This window comes from Anser cygnoides, chromosome 10 (genome assembly GCF_040182565.1).
Source record: "Anser cygnoides isolate HZ-2024a breed goose chromosome 10, Taihu_goose_T2T_genome, whole genome shotgun sequence".
Taxonomy (NCBI): Eukaryota; Metazoa; Chordata; class Aves; order Anseriformes; family Anatidae; genus Anser; species Anser cygnoides.
In genome coordinates this window covers 19,356,719-19,383,123 of record NC_089882.1, presented here as the reverse complement: position 1 = coordinate 19,383,123, position 26,405 = coordinate 19,356,719, and the positions used below count along the sequence as shown (strand labels likewise).

General features: G+C 36.8%; 1 protein-coding gene across 5 annotated transcripts in view; it reads right to left on the bottom strand.

Annotated features, from left to right (window-relative positions):
- Positions 1–26,405, bottom strand: part of IARS1 (isoleucyl-tRNA synthetase 1) — a 133,217-nt gene that overhangs the window by 62,885 nt on the left and 43,927 nt on the right. For all 5 annotated transcript variants that reach the window (XM_067003042.1, XM_067003044.1, XM_067003040.1 and 2 more), the window contains exons 7-14: positions 24,951–25,068; positions 22,120–22,267; positions 21,401–21,488; positions 17,325–17,385; positions 15,690–15,785; positions 11,145–11,267; positions 9,968–10,059; positions 4,392–4,490 (exon numbers count right to left, since the gene is read on the bottom strand). In XM_067003042.1, coding sequence (XP_066859143.1) covers positions 4,392–4,490; positions 9,968–10,059; positions 11,145–11,267; positions 15,690–15,785; positions 17,325–17,385; positions 21,401–21,488; positions 22,120–22,267; positions 24,951–25,068 — 825 coding nt within the window. The remainder of the gene's footprint in view (positions 1–4,391; positions 4,491–9,967; positions 10,060–11,144; positions 11,268–15,689; positions 15,786–17,324; positions 17,386–21,400; positions 21,489–22,119; positions 22,268–24,950; positions 25,069–26,405) is intronic.

Below are 26,405 nucleotides of genomic sequence, written 5' to 3'. Positions count from 1 at the left end.
GATGATTCAAAATGAACAGTGACAATTAAATAATGACATTAAAGAAAAAAATACAAGAAAACCTTTACACATAAGATGCATTTAAAACAGTTGAAATGCAAAGCATTTATTTACATTATATTATATTATTATATTAAAATAGGAAAGAAAATACCCTATTAAAAATCTTAAAAAAAGAAAAAAATAGGGAAAATAAGGGACTAACTCATTTTTCTAAATTATCCTACAATTCCATTATAATTTAAATTCTGTTGCTCCTGCTACAGCACCAGATTTGTCATCTGCATGAAAATAAACAAATTTAGTAGAAGAAACATTAACTTTCCACTGCTGAACTGGCCCTACACCCATCCTCTGCGCTGCCTACCAGTGAGGGTTTAGGATACAAGATAGGCATAATTTGTGAATAACTCATGCCTTTTAAAAGGCTGGAGACAGTCTTCAGTTCAGCAAATAAGGACGGCCAAAGGCCAGAAAGGTCATATCAAAAGCCTCAAAAGATAACGTGCTTGACTGAAGCACGTGAAGACACTTGTTCTTGGAGTGCTCATACAGGAACAGCAGGAAGCCTGCAAAATTCACACTTTTAAAACAGAATATTAACTTCCAGCAAAAAGGTCTGCTGCATGTGTTCTTTATAGTATTTTCATTAATCACTTAAATTGTTAGTTCTTAAAAATCAAAAAAGAATATCTCTGAGAACCAATACATCACACTCCATTACAGTGTTTGGATTTTTCAGTGCCAAGAAAATGCAAGAACAAAAGGCTTGGCTTCTTTGAAGTCTGTCACATCTGCTTTCCGTCCTCTGATGCTCATTTTTCCACTATATCAAGTGCTGTAAATCTTGCGTAAACAATGCCAGAACTGCGCAATAGTCTTTAATGCTAAAAACTAATCAACAGTTAGAAGTAATTATTTCCAAAGTTACTGAAGCAGAACTCCTAACTTCGAGGGAGTTTCTTTTAAAAGTTCAAGGCTGAAATTTCAATACAAAGTATTTAGAACCTTTTCTGTCAACCTGTAAGTGTATGAGAACAGTACACTGCCAGAAGTGTGAGCTACAATACTCTAACTTTTGTTTCTAAACTAATTTACTCATTACTCTGATTTATGAATCTGCAACTTATACCAGGTTTGACCTCTGTGATGACAGGAATTCGTCCTACAATAGAATCTAAGGTGGCATGCTTTAGTAGCTTGTCAGCAGTTATGTAGGAAATAACAACAAATCATTACTCTTTCAACAAATCTTTACCACATTTATAACAAACAACTACGGCTAAATCCAAAGCACTTACACCAGGGACCCTGCTTTGGTGCTGCACCTAACTCTTCTTATTGACGTAACAGAAAACCAAGGCCTGACAGCTCCGAATGGTACCACAGACAGATTCTCTCTTCCTTAGCTCAAGTACCACAGTAGTAGGCTGTCTGAATACAAGACCACTTTTTTAGATTATTATTGTTACTGTTTTACCAATTTTATGATAAAGAGAAAATTCAGTAAGGGATCTTCAAATAAAGACTGAAACACCATCCCTACCTAGTGCTGCAGTTCCATGTTTTTCAGCAATTTCCAGCCCATACCTTCTCACACTGACCACAGTAAGGCTGGGAGAACTGAAAGGGTTTTTGGTTACTTTCTGATCTGAAAAAATGCTGTCGTGTTACTCCCGTAATCGTTTGTATAAACTACAGTTAAGCTAGAAAAGCGAAGATACAATTGCAGGCTTTAATAAATTTTGAGTGACTACAGCTTAATTAGTAGGCTATTTCATTAAAAAACTAATTAGAAATGCAATCAGGTTACAAAGTTTGTCCAACTATGTTTAATCTATTTTCATCAAAAAGGATATCTATAAAGAGTGCAGCTATTCTTAAGGGACAATAAACCTCTCAGTTATTAATAGTAATAAAAAAGCAATGCAGTCAAACTCATTTTGCAAAGGTTAATATAGTCTGAAAAGCATTTATCCCAATTTTCCTGTTTTCAGGACATGTTGAAGCCCCAGAGAATCCAAAAATATATATTTTTTAAAAAGATAGGTATTATTCTTGTTACACTTTAAGAGACCAGGTCTCTTCAAAAGCATAAAAGTAGGTTTGGGGAAGGATGGAGTCCCTAGCATTTTAACAAACGAATAGCGAAGAATACTAGCAGTCTCGATGCCGACTTAAGAAGTTACACCCCAGACAAAATGGACATTAGTGAAGGACACAGGAAGTAATCCTTAAAAGTAATGTCTTTTTCTCTTAAAAAGCTGGATTTTAAAAGCCATCTTTATGGAACAAAAGCCATTGAGAACTCAGACTAGTTACAATGAAATCACATGCTGAAAATATGCATTAATATGGTTTTAAAAATAACTTAGTCATACTAAGGTCACTACTTGTGGCCATATTCCCCTACAAAAAGATTCTCAAAGTCTCTAAGACAATACTGTTTCAACAGAAACTCTGAGGAATCCGTTTCATACACAATTATGTAATTATGCTGAGACTCAACAAGTGCCTGAAAGATGAAGTGATACTTTAATTCCAAGCATACTGAATACTGCCAATTCATACAATCACTGGTGTTCTCACCCAACAGCACCTCTCACTTGTATCCCCACCACCCAACATGTACATAAGGCAATAATTAAAGCACAAATACATAGATGAAGCAGGGTTCAAACAGTTTACTAGCTCTTATGAACGTCTCCTGGATGTGTAGAGGTCATCAGCAGCAGTTTCTTTGTGAAGTTTTGCTTTTTCAGAAACAAAACTATCTCAGCTAAACACTTCCTTTTCATAATAAGATCATTACATTTTTCCTATGTTCATGTGAAAATTAAGCATGCAGGTCTACTGGCAGTCATCAAAACAGTAAAAGCATCTTGAGAAAGCTAATTAAAGCTAAGAACAAACACTTTCACCCCCTCTCCAGCTTATTTTTCCCCAAAAGAAGGATCACAGTATGTTCTGTTATGGAAAACAGAAAGCAACACTTACTAATCCATAAAATCATCTTACATATCAAGACTGGGCATGTGCTTATTAGCAAGCCAACACTGCAGCATTTTTGGGCTGTCTGTATCATGGATCACTAACCTCATATATTTCAACATTTACACTGCTTGTACCACGTATGCAAAAGCTGCTCATGGAGAATTTAATTGCTAACTACTGTCCATGAAGAAACGCAGCCTAAGATGTAATTGTTCTGTTTCACCTGGAGGTTGAGTCACCTTTAACACCAATTTCATTTGCTGAGCAAAGGCACTCTGGTAGAATCCCACTTTTTCCTAACGTCCTCTTCTGTAAAGACTGAACAACCGAAATGGAACACACTACAACTGAATGAGGTTTTAGCTTCCACATTTTCCCCACCTGGTCTCAGCTTTCCAAGCAGCGGTTAGTTATAAGAGGGGATGAAAAAAATGAAGGTTATGGAGGTAGAGACGATAGGATACTTTTGCACACCTGAAGTCTATAACAGATTCTCAAAATGGCTACCGACTCTAATAGCTCCCCTCTTACTGCTAATTTGGTAATGTATTTAGGTTATTATTTAAAGCTTACCTATTTTTTTTCATTCATTTTTCACATTCCCTCTAAACAAAGATTTAATTTTTGGCATTCTCAGGCCATTTTTATTTAAACTTCTGAAACACTGAATTTACTTGCGGTTACTTCACAAAATAAGGTATTTGTGGTTTTTTTTTTTTTTGCACTTTTTGTTATTATTGTTGACTTTGTCTCCCCTTCAAAAGCACCTGTGACAAAGTATCCATTTTCTCTACAATAACTAGATGAAAAGAAAAATATTTTATCCATGAATTAATTTACTTTGCAACAATAAATATCCAGAATTTAGCTGTCTAAATTCTTCTCTAATGGATCTTGTTTGGGAGGCTTAACTACATAGTTTCATGCTTCCTCAGGTTGAGATTTCCTTTGCAGTTTCTCTCATGCTGAATTTCTTAGCATTGTATCACACAATTTGAGGATACTTTTAACAATCCCATGACATTATTCACTGTAAACTTACGAATCTAACTTCACCTAAAATTTATTTCTCATGGAACTCTACACAAGCAAAGAATGCCTTCTCAGACACAAGAAAGGAAGAAGGTGCAAACATGTTCACGCACAAGGTTGACGTGCAATTAAGTACTTTATCTTTTCATGCCAGGAAGACTGTCCCATTGCTCTACCAGTTTGAGGACTGTTTGTGAAACCTAAGAAAAAACACTATGGTTACCAGAGCCATTCTAGTAGCACCGGCTCAAAGACAGAATGGAAATATGATGTGAAGTTAGCACAGCAACAGCAAGAAATTGCTTTGTAGAGATCCCTCCTTACAAAGAGAAAAAAAAAAAAGAAACATATGCAGGAGACATTACCAGTAACATTGTGCATTATTCTCCAGTAGCTTCTCCACCATGTGCTCTACTCTTACAAACCAGCTTGGCACGGCTTTGTATATTAATGGAGTATCTGACCTGCAGAGGGAAGGTGATGGGAAAAGGGAGAAAACATTTAAAAAACACATTATTTACAAAGTACACCTTAAAATGCAGTTCTATGCAATTCTATACGTGACCATTTTCTCTGCATGGACAGAATTCATTGTACTTCCTGATATATTATCACAGTAACAGAGGTTGCTTTGTTGTGGGTGAGGTTTTTTTTTGGCTTGGGAGGGGGACTTTTTGTTCTGTTTAAATGCAAACTGTTACACTCACACAGGCTACTATTTTAAAATCAACTGCTAAAAAGTAAATAAATCCCTCACCCAGCAATTTAAGGAATTTTCATAGCAAGAGAATCGTAAGAACAAACTATACTTGAATTTTCAATGTGTGTTCCTATGCAGTACAAAAATATGAACTTTGCTTAATTTTAAAGTGAGTCATTTAAGGCTTCCAGGTGAGCTCATTTTATATTTTTTACATCAGTATCTCCAACCTACAAAGCCAGAAAACATTTTATCATCTTTTTACTGTTTGTATTTTAAAAAACTGTAAAGTCAAAGATGGACTAGCAGTACCCAGGGTTAACTAGATGAACGTCCCATTCCAGGAAGAGAAAGAAAGAAATATCCACATAAGCATACAAAAGCTGTAAGCCAAAGACATCTTAATATATTCCTTACTTCAGCATTTAAGGCAATTCATACAAAACCCACATGGGGTGGGAGCAGATTGAAAACTTGGGATTACTTTGAAACAGGAATGCTGTGCTCTATCAAATGCAAACATACTAGGCCACGAAGTTTCGCTTCTTAACTTAGAGTCCTAAAACCTAAAAAAGGGAATAGGTAACTCCTCCTACAGCAGCAAGCCCCCAGTGAAAAGAAAGCTCACTGAAAGCTACAAGGTACTCCAAAAGTATTTCAGTTCTGAGCATCTTGTTTCAGATGTGCTGAAAAACGAATTGCCATCACATACCAGATTTTGAACTACTGGAAACAAGAACAAGACCTGAGACAGAGAAGAACAGACAAGAACAGTTTCTCAGTCTTAAAGTGCAAAGAGACTGCTGGGACAATAACTGGTACCCAACCAGTATCAGGAGTAAGCAGCTGACAAATGGGGCTGACAGAAGACAAACTTTAGCACAAAAGTAATTTCAGACAAAAAGGATCTGGAAGAGGCAAGCAAATGAAAGTGCAAACATTTCCCAGGTTTTCAACCTAACAGTAAGTTTCTAATACTTGATAACTGTTCCAAAGCACCCACAGAGAACTGTTGCCACCTACATGAAAGGTAATAAGAAAAGGGCAGGTGGCAGTTTCCCTGAATGTGTTTGTTCCTGTAGCTCTACAGCCAAACAGTGCCTCGACAGGGAGATTATATATATATATTTATACACTGAAAAACTGCCCAACCAGTAATATTTTATACAGGTCTGCCCCATGTGACTGGTGACATTTGAGGAAAACAGATTGAATTCTTTACAGCAAAAGTGGCTGAGAAATCCCCATTACTGGGCTGTTTTCCATCAATACATGACAAGGGAAAAAAGGACCCAGCCAGACCTTCAGGCAGTGATGGGTGCTGAAAAAAATCCTTTCTGCCTAAACATTCTTCTGTCTAAACTTACGGTTATTTTCTTTCCCCATTCTTAAATAAGCTAGGTCACCTTAAAGAAGACAAATAGGTCCTCCTGAAGACCAGAACTTATTCCCCTATGTAGTATGATAGTTATACAACATCTGCTACACCTTCTCAGTCCTAATTAAAATTACATACGTATATATGCATATGTATGTATATTAATGTATCAAAGAATGAGCAAACTGAATCAAAAAAACGAAGAAAAGCACAAAGCACAAACGTGACCACACTGCTCAGGAGTCAGTTACGGTGGTGAAGCTGGCTCAGGGAATACGTTATCTGAAAACTGTTGGAAGCCAAGGCAGTACTATGGAGAACACTTGCTTGTTTTCATATTCCCTCCTACACATTCACTTCTGGACAATGTCATGCGGTCTATGGGGATACATGGCTGTTTGGTCTGATTTAGTACAACCACTCTTAGAGCTTCCATAACACTGTCCTTTGGCTCCAACTTCAGATCTGTGATTTTTCAGTACTTCACAAAGGACCAAGGTTGGAGTCAATTTACTGACAGTACAAGCTCAAAGTAGAAGGCAAAAAATGCCACAAATGCAGTGAAGAAAATAAATTTAAAACATAAAATCACCTTTTCCATGTTACCCTCCACCCCCTGTCTCTCAACATAATAGTGCTACTCACAGAATTCAGAGAGAGAATCACACAAAACATGTAACCCCAAGACCAGAGGCCAGTCTTTGTACTATAGCTAACATTTGCACTTAATCATAGAATGGCTTGGGTTGGAAAATCAAAGATCATCTAGTTCCAATCCCCCTGCCATAGGCAGGGACACCACCCACTTCTGGAGGTAGTTGCACCTACCATTTCCTGTAGTCTTCAAAGAATACTTACATCAATGGATCTATGCATGGTATCTTATGGTAAAATTGAGCTGATGTTGAACAAGTAAATATTTAAATGGAGACAGTAGATTCAGGCAAAATACTGGGATGATGAAACAGTGGAAAGCACCACACTAAGGACATGAGTTGAAAGCAGATAAAACTTAACAAGAACACCTTATTTTGGCAACATAAGAATATTCGGTCTTTTGCTATGGCAAGAAACTTCACAGTGCATGCCAAAGCGTGACAGAGTCACCTACCCAGTCTCACAGCATCACCCCATCACATGCAGAGATGAGTTCTGATACCCAGGACCAGCACATCCTTCAGGGAATGCCAGTGGTAGGGTGCTTGCATAAGAATGTGTCCTTTAGAATTTTAATCAGAGGTGGCAAAGTACCTGAGCAAGATGCCTGTTCCTTAGCAGTGGCACAAAGTTAGCTCTCTGAAGTCTTTGTAGATGAAAAGATCTGAGATCATTTTTTCTGTGCGCACTATACACTCCCAATAGTTTCTCGTACCTGTTTTGGACTATACAGTGGTTTAAAACAGCTTACTGTGATCTTATTCCCTTCCATTTTTTTGCAATTTAGGAAGCAAATCACAGATAACTGACCGTGTGCCATTAAAGAATGCTTCTTGGCTTTGCTTTGACTGGCTTAGAAAGACAAAGCTCTGTATCTGCCTGTGACAGAGCTTCCCAGTATTGCCTCCTAACAGGCTGGTACACAGCGGTTACAATGGATAGACGCTTCAGCTTGTTACCTTTGCTACCCTTCTGAGTTGTTAAATTGCTACCTAGACCAGATAAGCATTCAGGCTATCAAGATCTCACATGTCCGCAAAGCAGTTTTTGCCAGTGATTTCCATTTTCAGCAATTCCAGTGAAGAGGAATTCTAGCTGGAAGTTGTCTACCGTGTATTTAGCAGTGTCACTGTTTTCCTCTCTAAATTTTCAACGTTAGTTGACAGAAGATTACTACATATCTTACAACAATACGATAAGGAGAAGGACCCTAATTTGATATGTAGCAAGAGAAAATAACATTCAGGATTCAACAACTGCCTGGTTCCAGGGAAAAGCAGGAGCAATAAATAGTACATTAAGTAGAAGGGCCCGATTTCAAAGTTCTTTTACTTTAATCAAAATAACTTGTAACTATGTTTGAAGTCAAAAACTACTCTTCTGCTTTTAGCATATTCCAATTATGGTTTGATTTCTGATGGCAGTGAAATGAGTTTTTCAAGTAGATTCCATTATTCTGCTCTTCCCACTAGATAATTTGCTGCTAGGTGCTGCCTGAAACTTATCATCAATCAACAAAAATGTCAACAGGGTGGCAGGCCTAAGTATGTTCTACAGAATCAGCACTTCTGCATTACTAGTTTGTCTCCGAAGGGCATGACTATATATTAGAGTTACTACATAAAGAAAATAAAAGCGCTGCCTGTTTTTGGCTGCCATTAATCAAAAACTGTCCCTATTCACACAGGACATAACAGAGTAATTCCCCTTCCTCCCTCAGCTAGCTCCTAGTCAGGAACAAGCCAGTCATGCTATTCAATGGCAAGTAAAGGTTATTCTTGCTGTAGTCGAAAGATAAATGCACACCGCTAAAACACCTCACCTAGTAGCGTTAGAGCAAGACACAAAGAAAAGCTTTCATTCACAACCATTTCAGTACTGGTGCTGTATGCATCAGATATGACTAAAGATGTTCCAAGTGGCTTCAAATCTGAAATCAGATTTTTTTTTTAAGTGTGTCTCAACTTTTAAAAAAAGTTTAATAAAATATTCCTACTAAAAGACTTCGGAGGTGTCCTTTTGTTTTTTTTTTTTTTTAATAATTGACACCGTTGAGTCTTCTTTTGTATGTGTGTATCTCAATTTTGACAACAATTGCAAGAGCAATTTTCAGGACACTGAACAATGTCAAACAACTACTCCTTAGCAAATCACTATTAGTATCTAGTGTATCTAGTGGGACAAACTGGGAAAAGCTATTCTGTAAGGAAAACCCACCTGCATAAAAGTCAAATCAGCAATCACCAGATAAACATTTTTGTCTTAATAGAAGACGAAAGCAATAAAAAGTACTAACAATGATAGTTACTCTTCTTCAAACACGCAGTTAAAACCAGAGTGGATACTAATAAAAACATGCTTCATTTCTAGATTAAATTTGCCTAGCCTTCATTTCTCTCCTCTGAATATTTTTGTTTGTTTACTATACTGAGTGCCCATGGAGACTTGCACACAGTTCCCCTTCAACATCTGCAAAGAATTCCCAATCTGACAAGGACGGCTGGTGACAGGCCACTATGCTGAACCACTTACCTGATATTCCAGAGCTAATCTTAAATTTCTAGTTGACAAAACCTAACCATTTATGCATTATACTTACTACCAATGGGGAAGATAAATGTTAACTTCATGTTAATGTTTTATCAACAATACAGAAGTTTCCAAATTATAAGCAACTGGGCTGCTAGACTCCAAAAAACAAGTCATTTTTAGAAGCCAACAGCAAGAATTAAACAGCTAAAACAGACGATAACAGCTAAAATAGCCATTTTATCCAAAACATTAGAAGTTTGACCACAAATACATTAAACCATATACTTATTTGAACATGATAAATATTTTCCCACCACTCAGCTGTTTAGTAAACAAGTTTTTTCTCAGATGTATTAGAGTCATCTTCAAAAAACAATTAGCAACATGCAACTCTGAAGAACAAGTTCAAACTCAAAAAAAGAAAGTAAAATCTTAGCTGAAAACAATTTTCAGCACTAAAATTCCTGAGACTTATGGAAAAGAAATCCCATTTAACTGACTATGAAAGCAAAACTGCAGCCCCTCTGATTCAGTACTCTTGATTCCTTTTACTTTTAATCATGTTGAAAAAAAATATTTCAGTAGGTTAAGGGAGGGTGGGAAAGGAAGCAAACATGAAGAAACTATTCAGTTACAGCCCTCAATCTTAAAGCCATATGCACTTCCCTCCTTACCTCCAGCAGAAAGGATAGCTGTGCTTATAACTACTGCTGTGAACCAGTCTGCCTTTCTCCTTCAGTAATTTAATGATGTTCTTATCTGCATCCTAGAAAGACAGAACAAAGTTTTCCTTGGGTAACAAATTTCACTATTTCAGTAAGCTACCACAGGATTCAATTCCAAACAAAAAAGACCCCTACAAATAATCCAGTATCTACACATACAAAAGTCAAAAAAAGGTGCATAGAATCCATTTATTTATTGAAGAGGCACTGTGAAACATTAAATTCAAAAAGTTATTTGCTCCCCAAATCCTGGTATATAGCACCAGTCCCATATTACCCTTACTCTTGTTTCCACATACACTAAATGGTACAAAATTCATTTTTATTCTGTAGCACTAACACACACAAGAACTCACACTATTAAGTCTTTTAAGTTGTCTGATTGTGCAACAGAAACTCACACAGTGCCTCTTACCTAATATTTAGACTTCATTCCTCTAATGTGACTGTTACAGAAGTTGAAGCATCTTCTGTTACACCTAACTAAACAGGATTTACATTCTAAACTGGGACTGAAAGATGTACCTTAAGAGTTAAAGACAATCTACCGGACAAATGCTGTCACAATGAGATTAAGAAAGGAAAAAAAAATGTATACAAAGGTTTTTGATATTGCAATGCTCACAAGCTAAAAAGGGATTCAGGACCCTAAGAATATTTTCCAAGAGCCTTAAGTTCAGATTCCTATCAGCAAGAAGGTGGTAAGAATGTAGTCTCCAGTGTTGCCTTATTTGCCTCAATATACAGCAGGAAGCAATGACAGCTGTTTAAGGTCAAATACAAGATTTTAAGCCTTTTACCTGTAAATAGGAACATGCTATCAAATTGTAGAAGTGGGAAACCCTGAGTGAAAAATAGATTGTTTACTGAGTACATAGAACTTATGAGGCACTTATTTCTGGATTTGTCTGGAACAATCTGGAGTTCCTTTGGTGTTACTTCCACATGGATTCTCTTGCATTTATTAGCAAGTAAATTCATGTTGCAATGTGTCCTCCAAGTGGGGAAAATGCATGGATTTCTCTCCTAGTTCTCTTCTCAGCTAATCAGCAACAGAAAAGAACACTTCTACATATGAATTTTATCTTAAATAAAGTAGCAATTTTCTTTCTCCGATACCACTGACCTTCACATACTGTCCAGCAAAGTCAGTCACTTCAGCCGTGAAGCAGCCTGATGCATCAACAGGACAAACTGGCACTGAATCTTTCTGAATTATATTAAAATCCACACAGACTCTGTAGTCATCCTACAAAAGATACAAGTGCAGTAGATACAAGTTACGGAATTCTAAAATATCCATTATAATATCCACTCCTGAAAAAAAAATACAAAATACGAAATGTGATGACTGGACAAGAACAGAAGAATATTCAAGCCTTTACTACACCAAAAAATACCTAAGAAAGTATGTTATTTTACAAAGTTGTACTTTTATTTATCATAGAAATTATTACTTCTGTCAAGTATATGCATTTCTCTACTTCACCTATTAAAAGCATACGTGCACATGCTTCTGCGCACATACACGTATGTATATTTGTGCGTACATGTACATATATACAAATATTCAATGGCTTCGGGTTATTATTGCATAGAAAAGAATCTGAAAAACACTGTCATGCTCTTGTACCAGCCAGCAGAGACTTGTTACTGTTTAACACACAAGCCTGTATGGCATTTTTAGATGGCAGATTGTTTTAATCAATTTAATTCATGAATTACAGATGAGAAATCCCAACTTTGAATTTCTTATTTTAAAGCTTTTAAATCTGTACTTCTCAATTTTTGTTGGTCGTAGGCAACGATACTGACCAAGAATTACACATGGACAACACCACAGTTTATTTTTCTGGCCAGCCTTTGTTTAATTCTTTAATTTACATTAGCAGTAAGGAAAAAAAAATTAAGGACAAGAGGGCCGATTCAAAATTTTCATGCATGCTAGAAAACAGTGGTATGCTCAAAAGGAAAAACGCAAACCAAAATTATTAGGGGAACAGGACAATTCAGATTTTGATTTCAGTTTTGAAGCCAAAGTAAAGGCATGTCTTAACCAATCATTATTCCAGATTACCTGATTTTTTGCCCTGAAGGTGAAATTACTTTACTGGGGGTTGGAAAGAAAGGGAGATGGGGACAGTTGCAGATCAATCTCTCAACACATTTGCAGAACCACTTTACTTCCCCCAAAGAGCACGGTCCTGTCTAAGCCTGCATCCAGGAAGGTTGCTTTTGTGTCTCACAGGTTCCTATATTACTGCTCTGACGAAACATGGAGAAAAACACTAATTTAAGGGTTAAAAATTGTAGGTTTTATTGTGGTGTGAAATGGAACCTGCGGTTACCCTGTCTGTCTAAACTGGCTGCAGTTGAACTGTTAGCCTCCTCTTTGCTTGGAGTTCATTTACCTTTTGGGAAACAAGCACACAGCAGCTCTTGCAAAAGAGCTGCACTCTAAAGCAATTAGTCCACCTTGATCAAGGAGATGATATCTGAAGCAAGTGTTCAACTAAGCATTAGACACAAGTGTTTCATAGCTAGCTGAACTACCCTTCCCTAGATGTAACCCATACCAGTGAGCTGGCCTTTGGAGTGACAAAGCAGGATTTCCAGACTCCACAGAGGAACTTTCTCCTACATCTTCTACACTACCCACTAGCTCCTACCAGCTCCCTCGAGCCAGGTCTGTTGACCCAGACAATATTTTAAAGGGCACACTGAAACTCGTCCATAGCAATAGTGAGGCTGGCTTCAAGTACCAATGCCTTACATGCAGAAACGAAAACCCACTTCAGTCACAGCGCTCAACTGCTCTATATACCACAGCCTCTCCTTCTCAGCTGCTGTGGACAGCCATCACAGTTATTCAGCCTCTCTTTGGTCTACCAGCTACTTCGGTCAATAGATTAACTGAGACAAGCCCGTTCTCAGATGACCTTTCATCAGCTGTTCTTTCTGAGATACAGCAAGCAGACCGCAGTGTTAATATGTAGGCCAGATGACAGAACTAACGTCAACCACAATTTGGCAATGAACTGTAAAAGGCTTTGAAGCAGCAGCCAGCATTGAGTACATCAAAGCCTGGCACGCTGACAACCTAGCTAAAACATACTAACAAACCTTCCACTTTGCAGGACCTATAGGTCAAGATGTGGTCCAGTTTGGTTTACATCACTGAAGCAGCCAGTGATATATCAAGGGTTTCCTTTCTTTTGAAAAGCTTGAACTTGAATGCAAAAGTTCTACAGACTGACCTGCCATTCATTCAATTTAATGGAGACTTGCTTCAGTGACCATAATCCAGGAATATACTCAGGCACATGTAGAAATCCACAAGTGCTAAACCCCACTGGAAAACTAAAACAAATTTCAATTCTTCCCAGGACTGAGGTCATAGTGCTGTTCGCTTTTTTTTCCTTAAATGCCTGTCACAACTAGATCTCTTCGAAGATTACAAACAAAAGTCAAAATGAACAAAAGAGAAGCTATTAAAAACTCATTGATAAGAATAACTCAAGGCTTTTCTACCTGAAACTTGAAAAAAACTAACAAAAAACTGAAGTCAAAAGGCTTACCTATAGTACCACTTATACAAAAAACAAGTATATTTTTGCAATGTATTGAAAAGAATATGCAACAGCAATGTATCTATGAAACATCTATGATTCATGCTGAGCAGGTGCTGGAATTACAGGGTTTGCAAGCAAGCTAAACTGCACCTAAAACTTTTAAGTTGATGAAATAATGAAATGTCTAAGCAGCTCCATTTTAATGTCATGTTAATCTGGAGGTACAATGGATTTAAAACGTTTTTAAGCAGGTTTGTCTTGCTGCATGAGCTTTAATTTTGATTTCTTTTGAACCAAAATAAGTGCTTTCTCATACTGCATCACAGCTTGTATTTGGCAAAAACATCAGACAAGACAATAAAACTACATATCCTGGAACTAAATGAAGGTGAATTTTTAATTTAAAATGTTGTTGGAGAAGGATATATTTCTAAACTATTATCAGATTGTCTACTAGTAAGAAGATTAAAAAGGCCTTACTTTCGATCACTATTTATCAGAAGAACTTACTTATATTGGAGGGAAGGAACAGAAGAATCAAGACAACACTTCTAAAAGACTGTGGTCTTTTCCTTCTGATGGTAGCATATCCAGTTAACCCAGGTCCATATCATTCATTATAAAGTCTAGCTGCTCCGCAGCTACCGCATGCAAAGTTCTGTTTGTGATCTTAGTGTACTTTTTCCTCACACAAATACTCTATGCATTTTTTCCTTTGTAATGCATTTAACATACTGTCATGTTTTCAAAAACCCTGGTTTTAAAAAGGCAATAGCTGACTTCCCAGGAGAGACAGAAAAGATTTCTTCCCCCTTCTGTGTTTATACAAGTCTTTGTGTGCTTGTAACAGAATCAAACAGAAGATGGCAGATAATCCTTGCTCTAACTGGCTGGGCAGCCTTTCCAACAAGCTGTTTCCAGCAGTCAGTGGAAAGCTTCTTCCGGAGTTCCTTCTCTGTTAGTAGCCTTTACTCTTCCTTTATTCCATGCCCTACAGCAAGAGTTCCTGACTCAATGCCAGGACTGGTCCTTTATCCCTCTGTTAAATCTCTGCAAGGCTTACCTATAGGGGAATATCTGAGGTTTAGGGAATGTCATACGCTTTAAACTCCTTAAGACACCCTATCAGTCACCATGAATTTCTTCATTAACCAGTAAAATACTACACAGTCTTTTTTTTTTTTTTAAATTTTTAAAAAGTCACAGCTGTCTTAAGCCAGGACATCTTTTCACATCAATGATCATCTTGACAAGACAAACAGAACACCACAACAGATGCAGCAAAAAAGACAGGAAAAGATGGGATATTTTACATGAATACAAAGAGGTCTGTTATTAATGCCAATGGTTTCAAGAATGATGATGGAGATTGTAGTTCAGGGACTGCTAATTGCTAGACATTGGCAGCTCTATTACAAGTTTTTTGAGGGCATCTTTGGATAATGGCTGAAGACAGGACACTATACAAAAAGGACAATGAGTCTGAACTAGTGCAGTTAATTCATGTGTCTAAAAATTGAACTGATGAAATTCATGAAAAATTATCCCTCTTAACCTTTGCAAGAAAAGACTGAAGGAAAGAACAATAAAGTTTCTTAGTAGACAAAAAAATGGAGTGCAACAAAATCCCTTCATACTAAGGAATAAAGCCTCAGTACAAAAGCACTGGAAGCATTTTTTCAGGCCCTTCAAATGCACAAGTAACAAAATTGAAACACTGAAGAAGGGCAGCATGTTGAGCAGAACTGCAGCTACCATCCCAAATACATCACTTACCAGTGCACCAGATCATTTATTCTTGAGGCTGTAAATTTAGACTTTTGGAAAAGCTAAGATCAACAACACTTGGAAGATAAGGTGGCAAGTTCACTTCACATACCTCAGCAATAACCAAGAGACATCTAAAATCCCCAATCTAGCACACAAGTGTCACTAGTGTATGCAAGAACTCACTAGAATATGATGCTTCTTATATTTGTGAGTAGCAAACGGGAGGACTGTTTAATTTCATAGTCACCCTGACAGTCAACAGTAGCTGGAAAGCCAAGCAATGTGTGTTGGAACAAAATGGACATAACAGATCCATAAATTATACTTACAGCACCAAAATAGGGGGCCTGATGGACAACACCTGTGCCTTCCTCCTCCTTCACATAACTGTCTACTAACACAGTGAAGGCACCTTTATCTTTGCACTGTAAAACAAAAATATGCTTGTCATATATACAGAAAAACAGAATTATTAAGAACATGGAAGAGCTACTGGTTATACTCTAGAATCAACAACTGCATCAGAAATAAATGACACACATTAAAATATGACATTCCTAACATTATGTATCCATTTCCCATACCTAAAACATCTAGACACTTCATTTAAACAGCATCAACTGTGATTAAACCTAAGACCTCTCAAGAAGGCCTAACAGTCAATTAATCTTCAAGCCACAGATCTTCACACAGGTCTGTGCTTAACAGAATACAAATCAGTACACTCTTGTAAGCGAGCATACAATCAAGACAGCTACAGGCATTAATTATACAGAAGTCTCCTTCCATTTTTATATGTCCACTCTACCTTCTAAATATTAAAGAAAACCTTTGCTTTTATAGTAATACTTTCTATTTCCTCCAGAGAATGAGCAATTCAAGAGAGCTCAAGAAAATCCAGTGATCAGTGAGTAAATAACAAAAAATAAAGATCTATTTCCTATTCCTTAATGTAAAAGTGGTTAAAAACAGTACTGCAGATAGTTACAGCTGAATTAGATGTGTTACAAAATATTATATTTGGCATGTTCTGAAGGGGGCTATTTTAAGACACGACGTCCATTCTAAGAAAAATTGGTGTATGCCCATCTGCTCGTTAAGAAGTACAGCAGGTCTCAAAATAATTTACCCATTCTGAACCTTTACTCCCGTAGTACAGTTTACCAGATTCCACTAGGTGTTTGTCCTTTCCCTAGAAATAACAGGTCCTTCTACCTACAGACATTTCCTCAGCTTTGTGCTGACTTCAGCACATGCTTCAAAAACAGATGGTAGTCAGAAATGACTGAATCCCTTGCCCGAATTAACAGCTGCTTGTCCAGCAGTACTGTAATCCATTTCAACTCTTTGAAAAATTTAACCAGTTTTTAATAAGAAGTATTGCTGGGTTTTCTTTTTTTTTAAACCCATCAGTCCTCCACCCTATTTCTTATTACTATATATTCTATTACAGTCTGCAGTGCTATTAACTACAGTAGACTTACACAGCACGTAAAAGTTGCACAGATGGACACCCATAAAGGCCATATATAGTAATAGTTATTTTACCAAAGGTTTTTAATTGTTCAGCAGAAATCATTATAACTGCAACGGTTATCCACAGTCATTTTCTTAGGAATACAAAATCTGTGGAATTTAAAGGCAGACAACAAACTCTCCAGTTGAAAAGCTGAGAGCATACTGCTTACCCAAAGTTTTGCTGCAATCTGAAGCCATACTACTATTTACCACTGAAATCTTACCCTGGTTGTATTTAAAACTTTAGGAAAAAATATAGAAAACAGCCTTCTGTTTTTCAACCTTTTACTAGGGTTTTGAACTACTTTAATAAAATGCAGCTTTTCTTATTAGGAGACAAGATTTTAAATATAAAATAAAATGTAAAATATAAGCAAGGAATATAAACTTTTTTACTTTTGTCTTTGTGTACTATGTCAAATACTGAACTTGTTCATCCTACTTACCTGAATGAAATATTCAAAGAGTGGTTTATATTTTTTGCCTTTAAGCGTAATGCCAGGAAACCTAAGGAGAAAGATTTAAATGAACACAGATTTAACAACTTGAAAACTACTCAGCTAGCACCAGTGCTGTTTTTCCTATCTCCTTTTCTCCCCACCCCTATCAGAATTCGACACCATAAGGTAAAGAAAGTTTCTTCTAAATAGTTTGCTTCCCACTTCTAGATCTCTTTGACAACTTGAGCTTACACAAAAAACACATCTTAAAGTATCTCTGCTAACAGAGAACAGGTACCCTCCTTCCCGATGCTCTTCCAATCAGGCAACCATTGTAAATTAACATAGAAATTAAACATTAATAACAACTTATTTCTGATAAAGCTGTTGGCAAAAATTTTATTTTGATAACAACAAAGCGCTATAGCCCAGTGTGTTCAAACACAACTAAATAAGCACTGATCAAAAACGTCTACAATTTTAGACAATATTATGTGCAGAAGATTACGATCCTGAGTATTACAGTGTTTATAGTTCAGATGCTTTATTCCTTATTCTAAAATTAGGCATCTAAGCTCCCCAGAGGCATCTCAAAAGATCCAATACAGACAGGACTCACTGGGGAACCAAGCCAGACAGGAAATGCAAGACAGAGATACAGTCTGTGGATCTGGCCCTCTTCAGGCTTCTGACTACAGATGGCAAAAATGGCAATTGGATTGCGATTCGCCGACCACAACTCTCCTGAAAGGGCTTAAATCTTCCATTTCAGGAAAAAGTCTAGTTAAAACACATCTTCATCTAATAGATGGGTTACCTCTCCAGATGTGTCACAGCTGTGGTCTTTCCTTATACTCTTCCTAATTTACATCCACATCTTCCAAACAATGGTCAAACCATGCAAGCTTTGACTAATTGAAAGTGGGAAACAGCTTGAAAGCTGTTCCGTTGTACAAAAAAGAAACTCAATCAATATTTAATGCCAAGTTAAAGAGCATGACTCCTCAGCTTGGCATACGTAATATCCACTAGGAAAAGGGGAGATTTCTATTTTAAGCCACGGCTTCACGGATGGTTTCAGCATTTTATATTACAAACAGCCTTAGGAATGTTTGAGGTGCTTAATCAGGATCAGATGAGAGAATAGCATCCCAGCGCTCAGCCACGAAGATGTGAGAGTGCTCAGACAGAACATCAAGCACTGGAACTGCTTAAAAAAAACCAGTTAAATTCCTACTTAACACAAGTAAATTAAAGCAAAGGGTTGTGGATCACATTCCTTATTTTCCCTTTTGATTTCTAAAATATTTTATCAAAGTCCTGAACTTCAGGCTGAAAATTTGTATCTGCTTTCTTGTAACCTAAATTATACTGGCATAACAGAGACTAGATTAAAATCACCATAATAATCTCTCTCTCTCAACAGATCAGAAATCTATAATCAAAAAGGAGACAATGCTGACGTGCTGTAAAATAGTATAAAGAAATGAAGAGTTTAATATGCAAATAGACTGAAATGTTACACAAAGGGAGGAAAATGTTCATCAACCATTTCACATTCACCACTGCTACACAAATCAACAAACCGCTAAAAGTGGTGGCATATATCAAGACCAATCCACTTGTGCAAAGTAGCGCAAGTATTCTGATAAAGACAGTAGCCATCTCCCTAATGAAACAAAGGAGATTTACTCCAATTTTCTCTCACAAGAAACTCTAACTGCATTTGAGAGGAAAAAGGGAAGAAAAGCAGCCAAGTCGGGTTTGAAAGAAAAGCTGGGGATATTCAGATACAGAAAGTTTAGATACAGAAAATTTTTAATATAAGATTATTCCATGACCTCAGCCTGCCACCTGGTATGGAGCAAGTGTCATGAATCTCTCCCTTGAAGACCTAACTGCTTGAAAATTTAAAAGGGAACTAGAAGGAAAAAAAAGTGAGAAAAAAAAGTAGAAAAAGGAAAAGTTCATTTCCATGAATTTACATACTTTTTAGATCTAAATCTTCAAAAGATCCATTGAACTACCAGCTACCTCTTGTCTCTGATTTCATGTTTGAGACAAATGATTTATTACATAATGTAAAAAATTGTAGTATGACAAAAAAAAAAGTCAGTCAGAGAAGACTGTAGCACTAATATGGAAAGAGGAAAAAATTGCACTCTGCAAAGAGAATAAAAGTTGCCAGCAGCCTTATATTTAGGTACATAGAGGTAAAAATCAAAAGATGAGGAAAAAAAAGTTAGAAATACAAGTAGCCAGGGATAAAAGCATCTACAACAAACTTCTGTATGACTGTCTTACAGCAGGTACAGACCTTTTATTCCACAATTCTGATGAAGAGAAAAACACAACAAGGAAGGCTAACACATTTAATGCATTCGTTGATACAGGAAGTGAATGATGGCATCAATACTGAAATTTAATTTGTAAAATTCCACGAAAAGAACAATCCAGGACCAAAGCATAATAGACCTACAAATGGAATGCATCTACCTTGCTTATTTTCAAGTCTAAGAAATGCATTCCAAAATAGAAAATACAGTACTTTTGGTAGAAACTTTTTTTTCCTAAACACTAAGGAAATTTCCAAAAACTGGAAAGAAGCATGGTACCTAGACTTCAAGAGGAAAATGGGGCACTGATGGACCTAAAAAAAGTCAGACCAAAGTAACAACTTGATTCAAGTTTAAGTGATCAAACAGTTTAAAAAGAGTGAGTGCTAAACACACAACATGAATTTGTCGAGAATAAGTCACATCAAACCAAATTACTTCCTTTGTTAGGCAAACTAGCTAGCTTGAATAGCAATCAAGCAGATAGATCCAAGTCTTAGTGTTGGTTTTTCATACTTTCCCATGTCATTCTGGCAAACACAAAATACAAAAGCATTGTAACTGGGTGACTGTATGTTTACATTTCCAGTGGTATCCTAACACTGACACTATTTGGTGTTTTTATTGATGAATGAAGGGAGAAAGAAAAACAGAGGAAGCAAATCTGGAGATCAGGCGTTCTGTCCACAGTGAAGAAAGGAAGCACTGAAAGACCATCTTTTTAAATTGAGTACCACCTCAAATGACTACAGCATACATGACGGATGATGTCAATTCACTTTGGGGACAGTGCAGGGACAGAGGGGAAAAAAAAATAGGAATTACTCAATTGTCATAGTATGAGCATAAGAGTAGAAAACAAGCAGGTGTTCTAGCTCTATATTCCTACAATTCAATTAATACATATAATTGCTTAGCCTCTTCTCACATATGTGCATGACACACAATTTTTAGTTGAAAAATGCTGATGTAAAACTTTCAACTGCTTGGGGTAAAAAGACAAAAATAACTAATGCCAGTGAAGAAGGGCTGTCATTTACAATCTTCTAGTTTTTTTCTTTAAAACCATTGCACAGGACTGAATAAAGCCAAATATTTATTATTACCCCTTTATCAGACTGATTTTTTATACAAAAGATTTAAAAGAAGCAAAGCCACATATTCTAAGAGGGCTACATAATTTAATACTTGCGTTCCCTATCCAATTTATTAAATAGTTCATATTTTTCAATTCAACCAAGATGAATAAGCAGTTTTCAGAAAGCATAACTGCCACTAACTACTTAATTTGGGTAGACAATTCTGCAGAAGCAGTATTTGTTTGCTAAAGACAATGTTTTTTCTTGTCTGTTTCGCTTTAAGTACTTAGACCATTTTTTAAACTTATTACACATTTACACAATTTCCAATTTTAGAGACTTCTAAATTAACAATGTTTTTCATAAAAATGGTGGAAAAACAAAATTGAAGGAAAAATGGACTAAGGTTTTTTTTATTATTTATTTTTTGCTGTAATACAATAATCCAATGAAACTTTTATTCTATTTGGAGCTTCATATTCAAGACCAATTTGTCCTAGCAACTTCCAATCTTTTATAGCTTTTTTTGCAAGATATACACACAAAGTATCACCACATAGGGAAAGTCATCTTTAGGCAACAGCAAAATTCAACTTTTTGAAACACTTAACTTCTGAGCTATAAAAATACCGGATGTTAACAAGTATGTAATAATTTATGTACTTGCCTCTCCAGTATCTCATATTCCGTGTCAGATTTGTATAAGGCTATAAGCCTGGATTCCATCAAGATGTAAATCTTTCCCGTGGCATTATCTAGAATATAAGACAAAGCAAAAAAGTTATATAAATCTCACTTGAATACCCTCATTTGCACCATTACAAAACCTTTCAGTTTATGCAAGATGGTATGTTAGCTATAAAACTGCCCAGAACAGTCTTGCTGATCAACTACCATTTTTCACCTCTTTCTTCCCCATAATGTGACTGCCATTAGCCATCTAACGTTACAGGTTAAGAGAACAAAGATGTTCAGTTACTGCAATTTAGCTGTCACATACCAGTAACTTGCTCATGAGCCTGATCCCCAGGAACAGGAGGGAAAAGAAAAAGCTAGGGATAACCAGCCACACCTTCCTGCCTTTCAAATATAATGTGACTTTAAGAGGTCAAATAAAGCATTTGTTCTTGTTCATTATTTCAGTTATCAATATTTATTAGGGAACAGCCCTCAGAATGTATGCAACAGATAAAATAAAAAGAGCACAGCAGTTGGAAACCATCAGCCACATGGGAAACATATCTCATTTTTTACAATAACACTAATCCAGTCCCAACAAAGCACTAAATGTAGCATAAAACAGTCTATCAGACAAAATATATGCACATATTCAAAGGCACTGAAGAAAAAAGGGTTCATTATATATAATCTTAATTTAACACTTGCCTCTCAATTTTATGTATTGCAATTCCGGGTTAACGCAAAGGGCTAGATTACTAGGTAAGGTCCAAGGAGTAGTGGTCCAAGCAACAAGAGAGACACTTGCATCTTCATCCAGCGGGAAGCTCACAATCACTGAAGGGTCTTGAACATCCTTAACAGGCAAGATAAAGTCAAAAGGAAAAAGAGAAAACACATTTAATGCACGGCATAGTGAAAAAATGCAAGTCAAAGTAGTTACTATTGTTGAAATCTGCCCAAATCTATCTTGCAATTTGCCTAGTTCATCTCTGCAGTGACAGAAGTTGAAGTGGCAGCATAAGAAAGTTTGAAAAAGATAACAATCCCAACATTCTCCCATTATATCAGTGGAAACTATCAGCCTGACAAGGCCACAGAGTTAAGGGTTAGCATTAGCTTTGAGATTTTGGGAATTATCTGCCAAAGCACCAGAGAGCCGAGTGCCAGTTCCCTCAGGTACCTCTTATAATCCCTTTTAAAAAGTCTATAATTAATCTCAGCTGTCAAGACTATCAGCAGTTTCTCAACTACTGCTACGCAAAGCCTTTTCCCATCTTTTCCTCTAGAGTCAGGGAGTAGGAGGAATAGCCATCACTTCAGAAGATGAAATATCTTACTAAGAAACCATTGTTAGGAACAAAAAATAGAAGCTTTGAGTGCTTAAAAACACAAGTACATCAATACTTATAAGAGTAAAAATGTCAGGGAAGAAGACCTTTAGCAGCTGCTCTATGAAATTTTGTCTTCAAATGGTTCAAAAGAATCCCCTGAAAACAAATTTTTCTTTCAGACAAAAACAACCCTAGTTGTTCACTTCTGTATTTCATATATTAGAGAAAATAGGTTGAAAAGCAAGTCTAATCTTGCACGTTAAATTTTTATTATTAATATTAAATGGCAAATAGAAAATGAATGTCACATGCACAGGCCCTAAACATACAAACAGGTCCTATCCCCTCATCATTTCTGGTGCAGGGCGCTCTGGTTTCTGTCCAGCATCACGGAACAGTTAATTGCATCACGGGACAGGCAGCTATTTATGTCTGAGCTAAGGGCTGTTCCAGAGGGAATTTTCTGTGAACATCTGGTGCAGTCAACAGTAAAACATAAATATTACATAACTCTTGTACTGTGCTTGATGTGAGCAAAGGCTGAGCTATCATTACCATTCTGTCTCTAACAACTGAGAAACAGCACTGTAGGATCATTCACCTTTTCTGAAGCACTAAGTTGACCTGGTAGATAATTACATCTGGAAAGCCATAAAAAAACACCCAAGCTTCCAAATAATGACATTGTTCAATACTTTTTTCTGCACGCAAAGTTGTACCTGCTTTAAGTTGAAGACAACACCTCTTCAGTTGCATATAATACAAGATACTGACAAAGTTTACTCAAGTTTACATTAGACACTTAAGTCAATTTCTAAACGTGCTTCCTGTGTCCTATATCTCATGGGATCAATAAACAGAAGCCAAAGCCTGCTTTTCACATCAAGAAAGATAACAGCTGCCTTACACCCAGAAATGACAGGTCTTGCCAAGAATAAATCATACCAGCTTACAGACTCGTAATGATCCAATCTCCAAAATACCACCTCGAACAGATAGAAAGATATCTTTCACATGAAGTGGCACAGCAGCATATGAAGGGAAGGGGAGGGGAGGGGAGGGGAGGGGAAGGGGAAGGGGAAGGGGAAGGGGAAGGGGGAGGGGGGAGAAGCGTTGTTCTATGGAAAAAGGGCACACAAAAATAGTCTTTGTTCCAAAGAAAGCTCATTAATCTGAGCCTATATGAAATGTAGATTACTTTTCTTGTATTTATTAACTATTTCAGTTGTCACACAATCACAAAACAACAAGATATCTTTGTAGGTGACACTTCCAAATCACAAAAACCTTTGTTCTTCAATATGGTCAATTGCTCCTCTGAAATATAGAAAGCACTAGTATCTGTGGACAGCATTATACAAGTTCATTTAAACATTTTTTTCAAAAACACTATTTTTGGCCAGCAAATTGGCCTTTGTTAGGCAAGATGTAAAAAAGACCAGATGTACAATTTGTGCTAGCTTTCTGCTGTAACAACGTAAGTAAAAGATTTTTGACACAAGGACATGGAGGCCTGGGTGGGGATAGTAAAGAATACAAAACCTCTGTCCACAAACTAACGTGAAAATTGGAAAAACTGGGACAGAGTTTCTGCTTTCATGCATGTGGTAACATGTTTGTTGCTAATAAAAGTTGCATCTAGTCATTCATTTCAAGGGATCATCTTAAAAATGCATGGTATACTTAGTTTTATATTAAGAAAAACATTACATGGAGTTTATCAATCTGAGTTAACAATTCTTACAAGACCTATAATAACACTGAGCTACAACCAAACATGATCTTTGATAATCCTTACTAATCTCCCACGAGAGATTTCAACTTTGTAAAGACCCTTCCTCTTCTCAGATCTGCACAGCCAGGGAATGCTACAGCTTTCCTGCAAGTATTTACAATAAAAACCCAGCACAAGTGCAATATTCACCTTGAAAGCCAAAAGAGGAAATGAGAGTAATTTAGCAGAGTAAAACAAAGTATATGCCTCAAATACCTGTAAGTAGTAACCAAGAAGAAGGAAGAATGCAAAGATCAAATAATCCAAACAAACACAGCTAAACTCAATAAAAAAGCATTTTTTTTTTTGGCTATCAGCTCATAATATAACAACATGCCTATGTATCAAGCAAAAAAATACTAAAGCCTTACAAATCCAAGTAGAGGATGCTATAGATTAGACTGCAATGCATCATGTACTCAGATACTGACCTTGTAATTCTGATGGGACTCGAAGTTGGACAGTGGGGTGTTACATGCAGTTGAGAAAGGCATGACCTTAACACCCCTATATACTAGTCCTTTGTCATACAGCTGCTTGAAAACCCACCTGGAAGTAAACAAGAAACATGAAATAACACTTGGAGTTTCAAATTTAATAGAGCAACTGCAAAGTGTGGTTCTGCTCTAGCTGGAGTGCTGTTCTGAAAGACACATTTTTAACCAATCATCAACTAAAGGCGGTATTTTTAAGTCAAAAGTAAAGAAATTCACTGTGACTGTATTATTGGCGAATACTTAGTTTTATCTGATTCTAACAGCTCAGTTTTCTGTGTACTGACTTCACAGAACAGAGAAATATTCAGATGGAACACAAATCAGTATTGCTGAATAATCTCTCTCAAATTTCCTGAATATAACGACAACCTGAAATTTCTTTGATTAACAAGGCTGAAATCAGCCATAATTTAGAGAGATGTGTAGTGACATGGCTGCTCACTCGTCACATCATCTGGAGCACCTACTACATCAGCCAGTGCTAAAAAACAGAGAAGACATGAGCTACAGGTAACCGCGTCCCACTCTGAGTAAATCCTGACAATCCCAAGAGCATTTTCCACAAGAGGACACAGCTCAGCATGCAAAGCATTGAACACAGTTTTATGGTGCCGCAAGTTACATTAATGTTCTCCTTTGTTAGCTCATTTCTCTCTCTGTTCCAGTCCAAGATCATTCTCACACCAATCTTTAACTCCCTTATGCCATCTTCAATATGGCCTGTAGCGTACATGAATCCTTGCGTCTTCTTGAATTAATGAAGAAAGTACTTAATATTGTAATATTGAGTCAATGCTCAAATTGAACAGTAGCTGGAAGAGTAAGGTACTTTACATTGCAACTCATCACATGCTCACGTGATGGACAAAACCCTATGTTTCTTTGTATCTGAACAACACAGGGTTTGCTAAAGGATCACCCACATAAATCAGCTTATCAGTTCTCACTGACCTACATGTCCAGTGGTATAGTCTGCAGGTTGGCTACCTTATAAGTAAGGCAGGAGGGGGCAAGTCTTTATCATGCCAAATTCAACTACAGATCCAAGTTTCTGCAGAATCCATTCATTTCAGATTCCACATGCAAATTGTTAGAGTGCTGACTTTAAAAGCTCTTTTTACTTGAATGTTTTCAAACCATCCCAATCATTTTTCTGTGGTCCTTTCCAGATAAATAGCCCATTGCTAAGCAACCAACCCCATCTTGGCAAGCAATGCTTTTTCCTGCAGGCTGTGTCACTTTGTGCTTGAGAACCTGGGCCTGTATTTAAGTCACTGTTGTCTTCGATGATTGAATGCATAATCTTTGACACAAAACAAAGGAAGACTACTGCACTGATTTCCATCTACAGCCTGAAAGAAGAATATCAAAAGATACGGATCAGCCTGT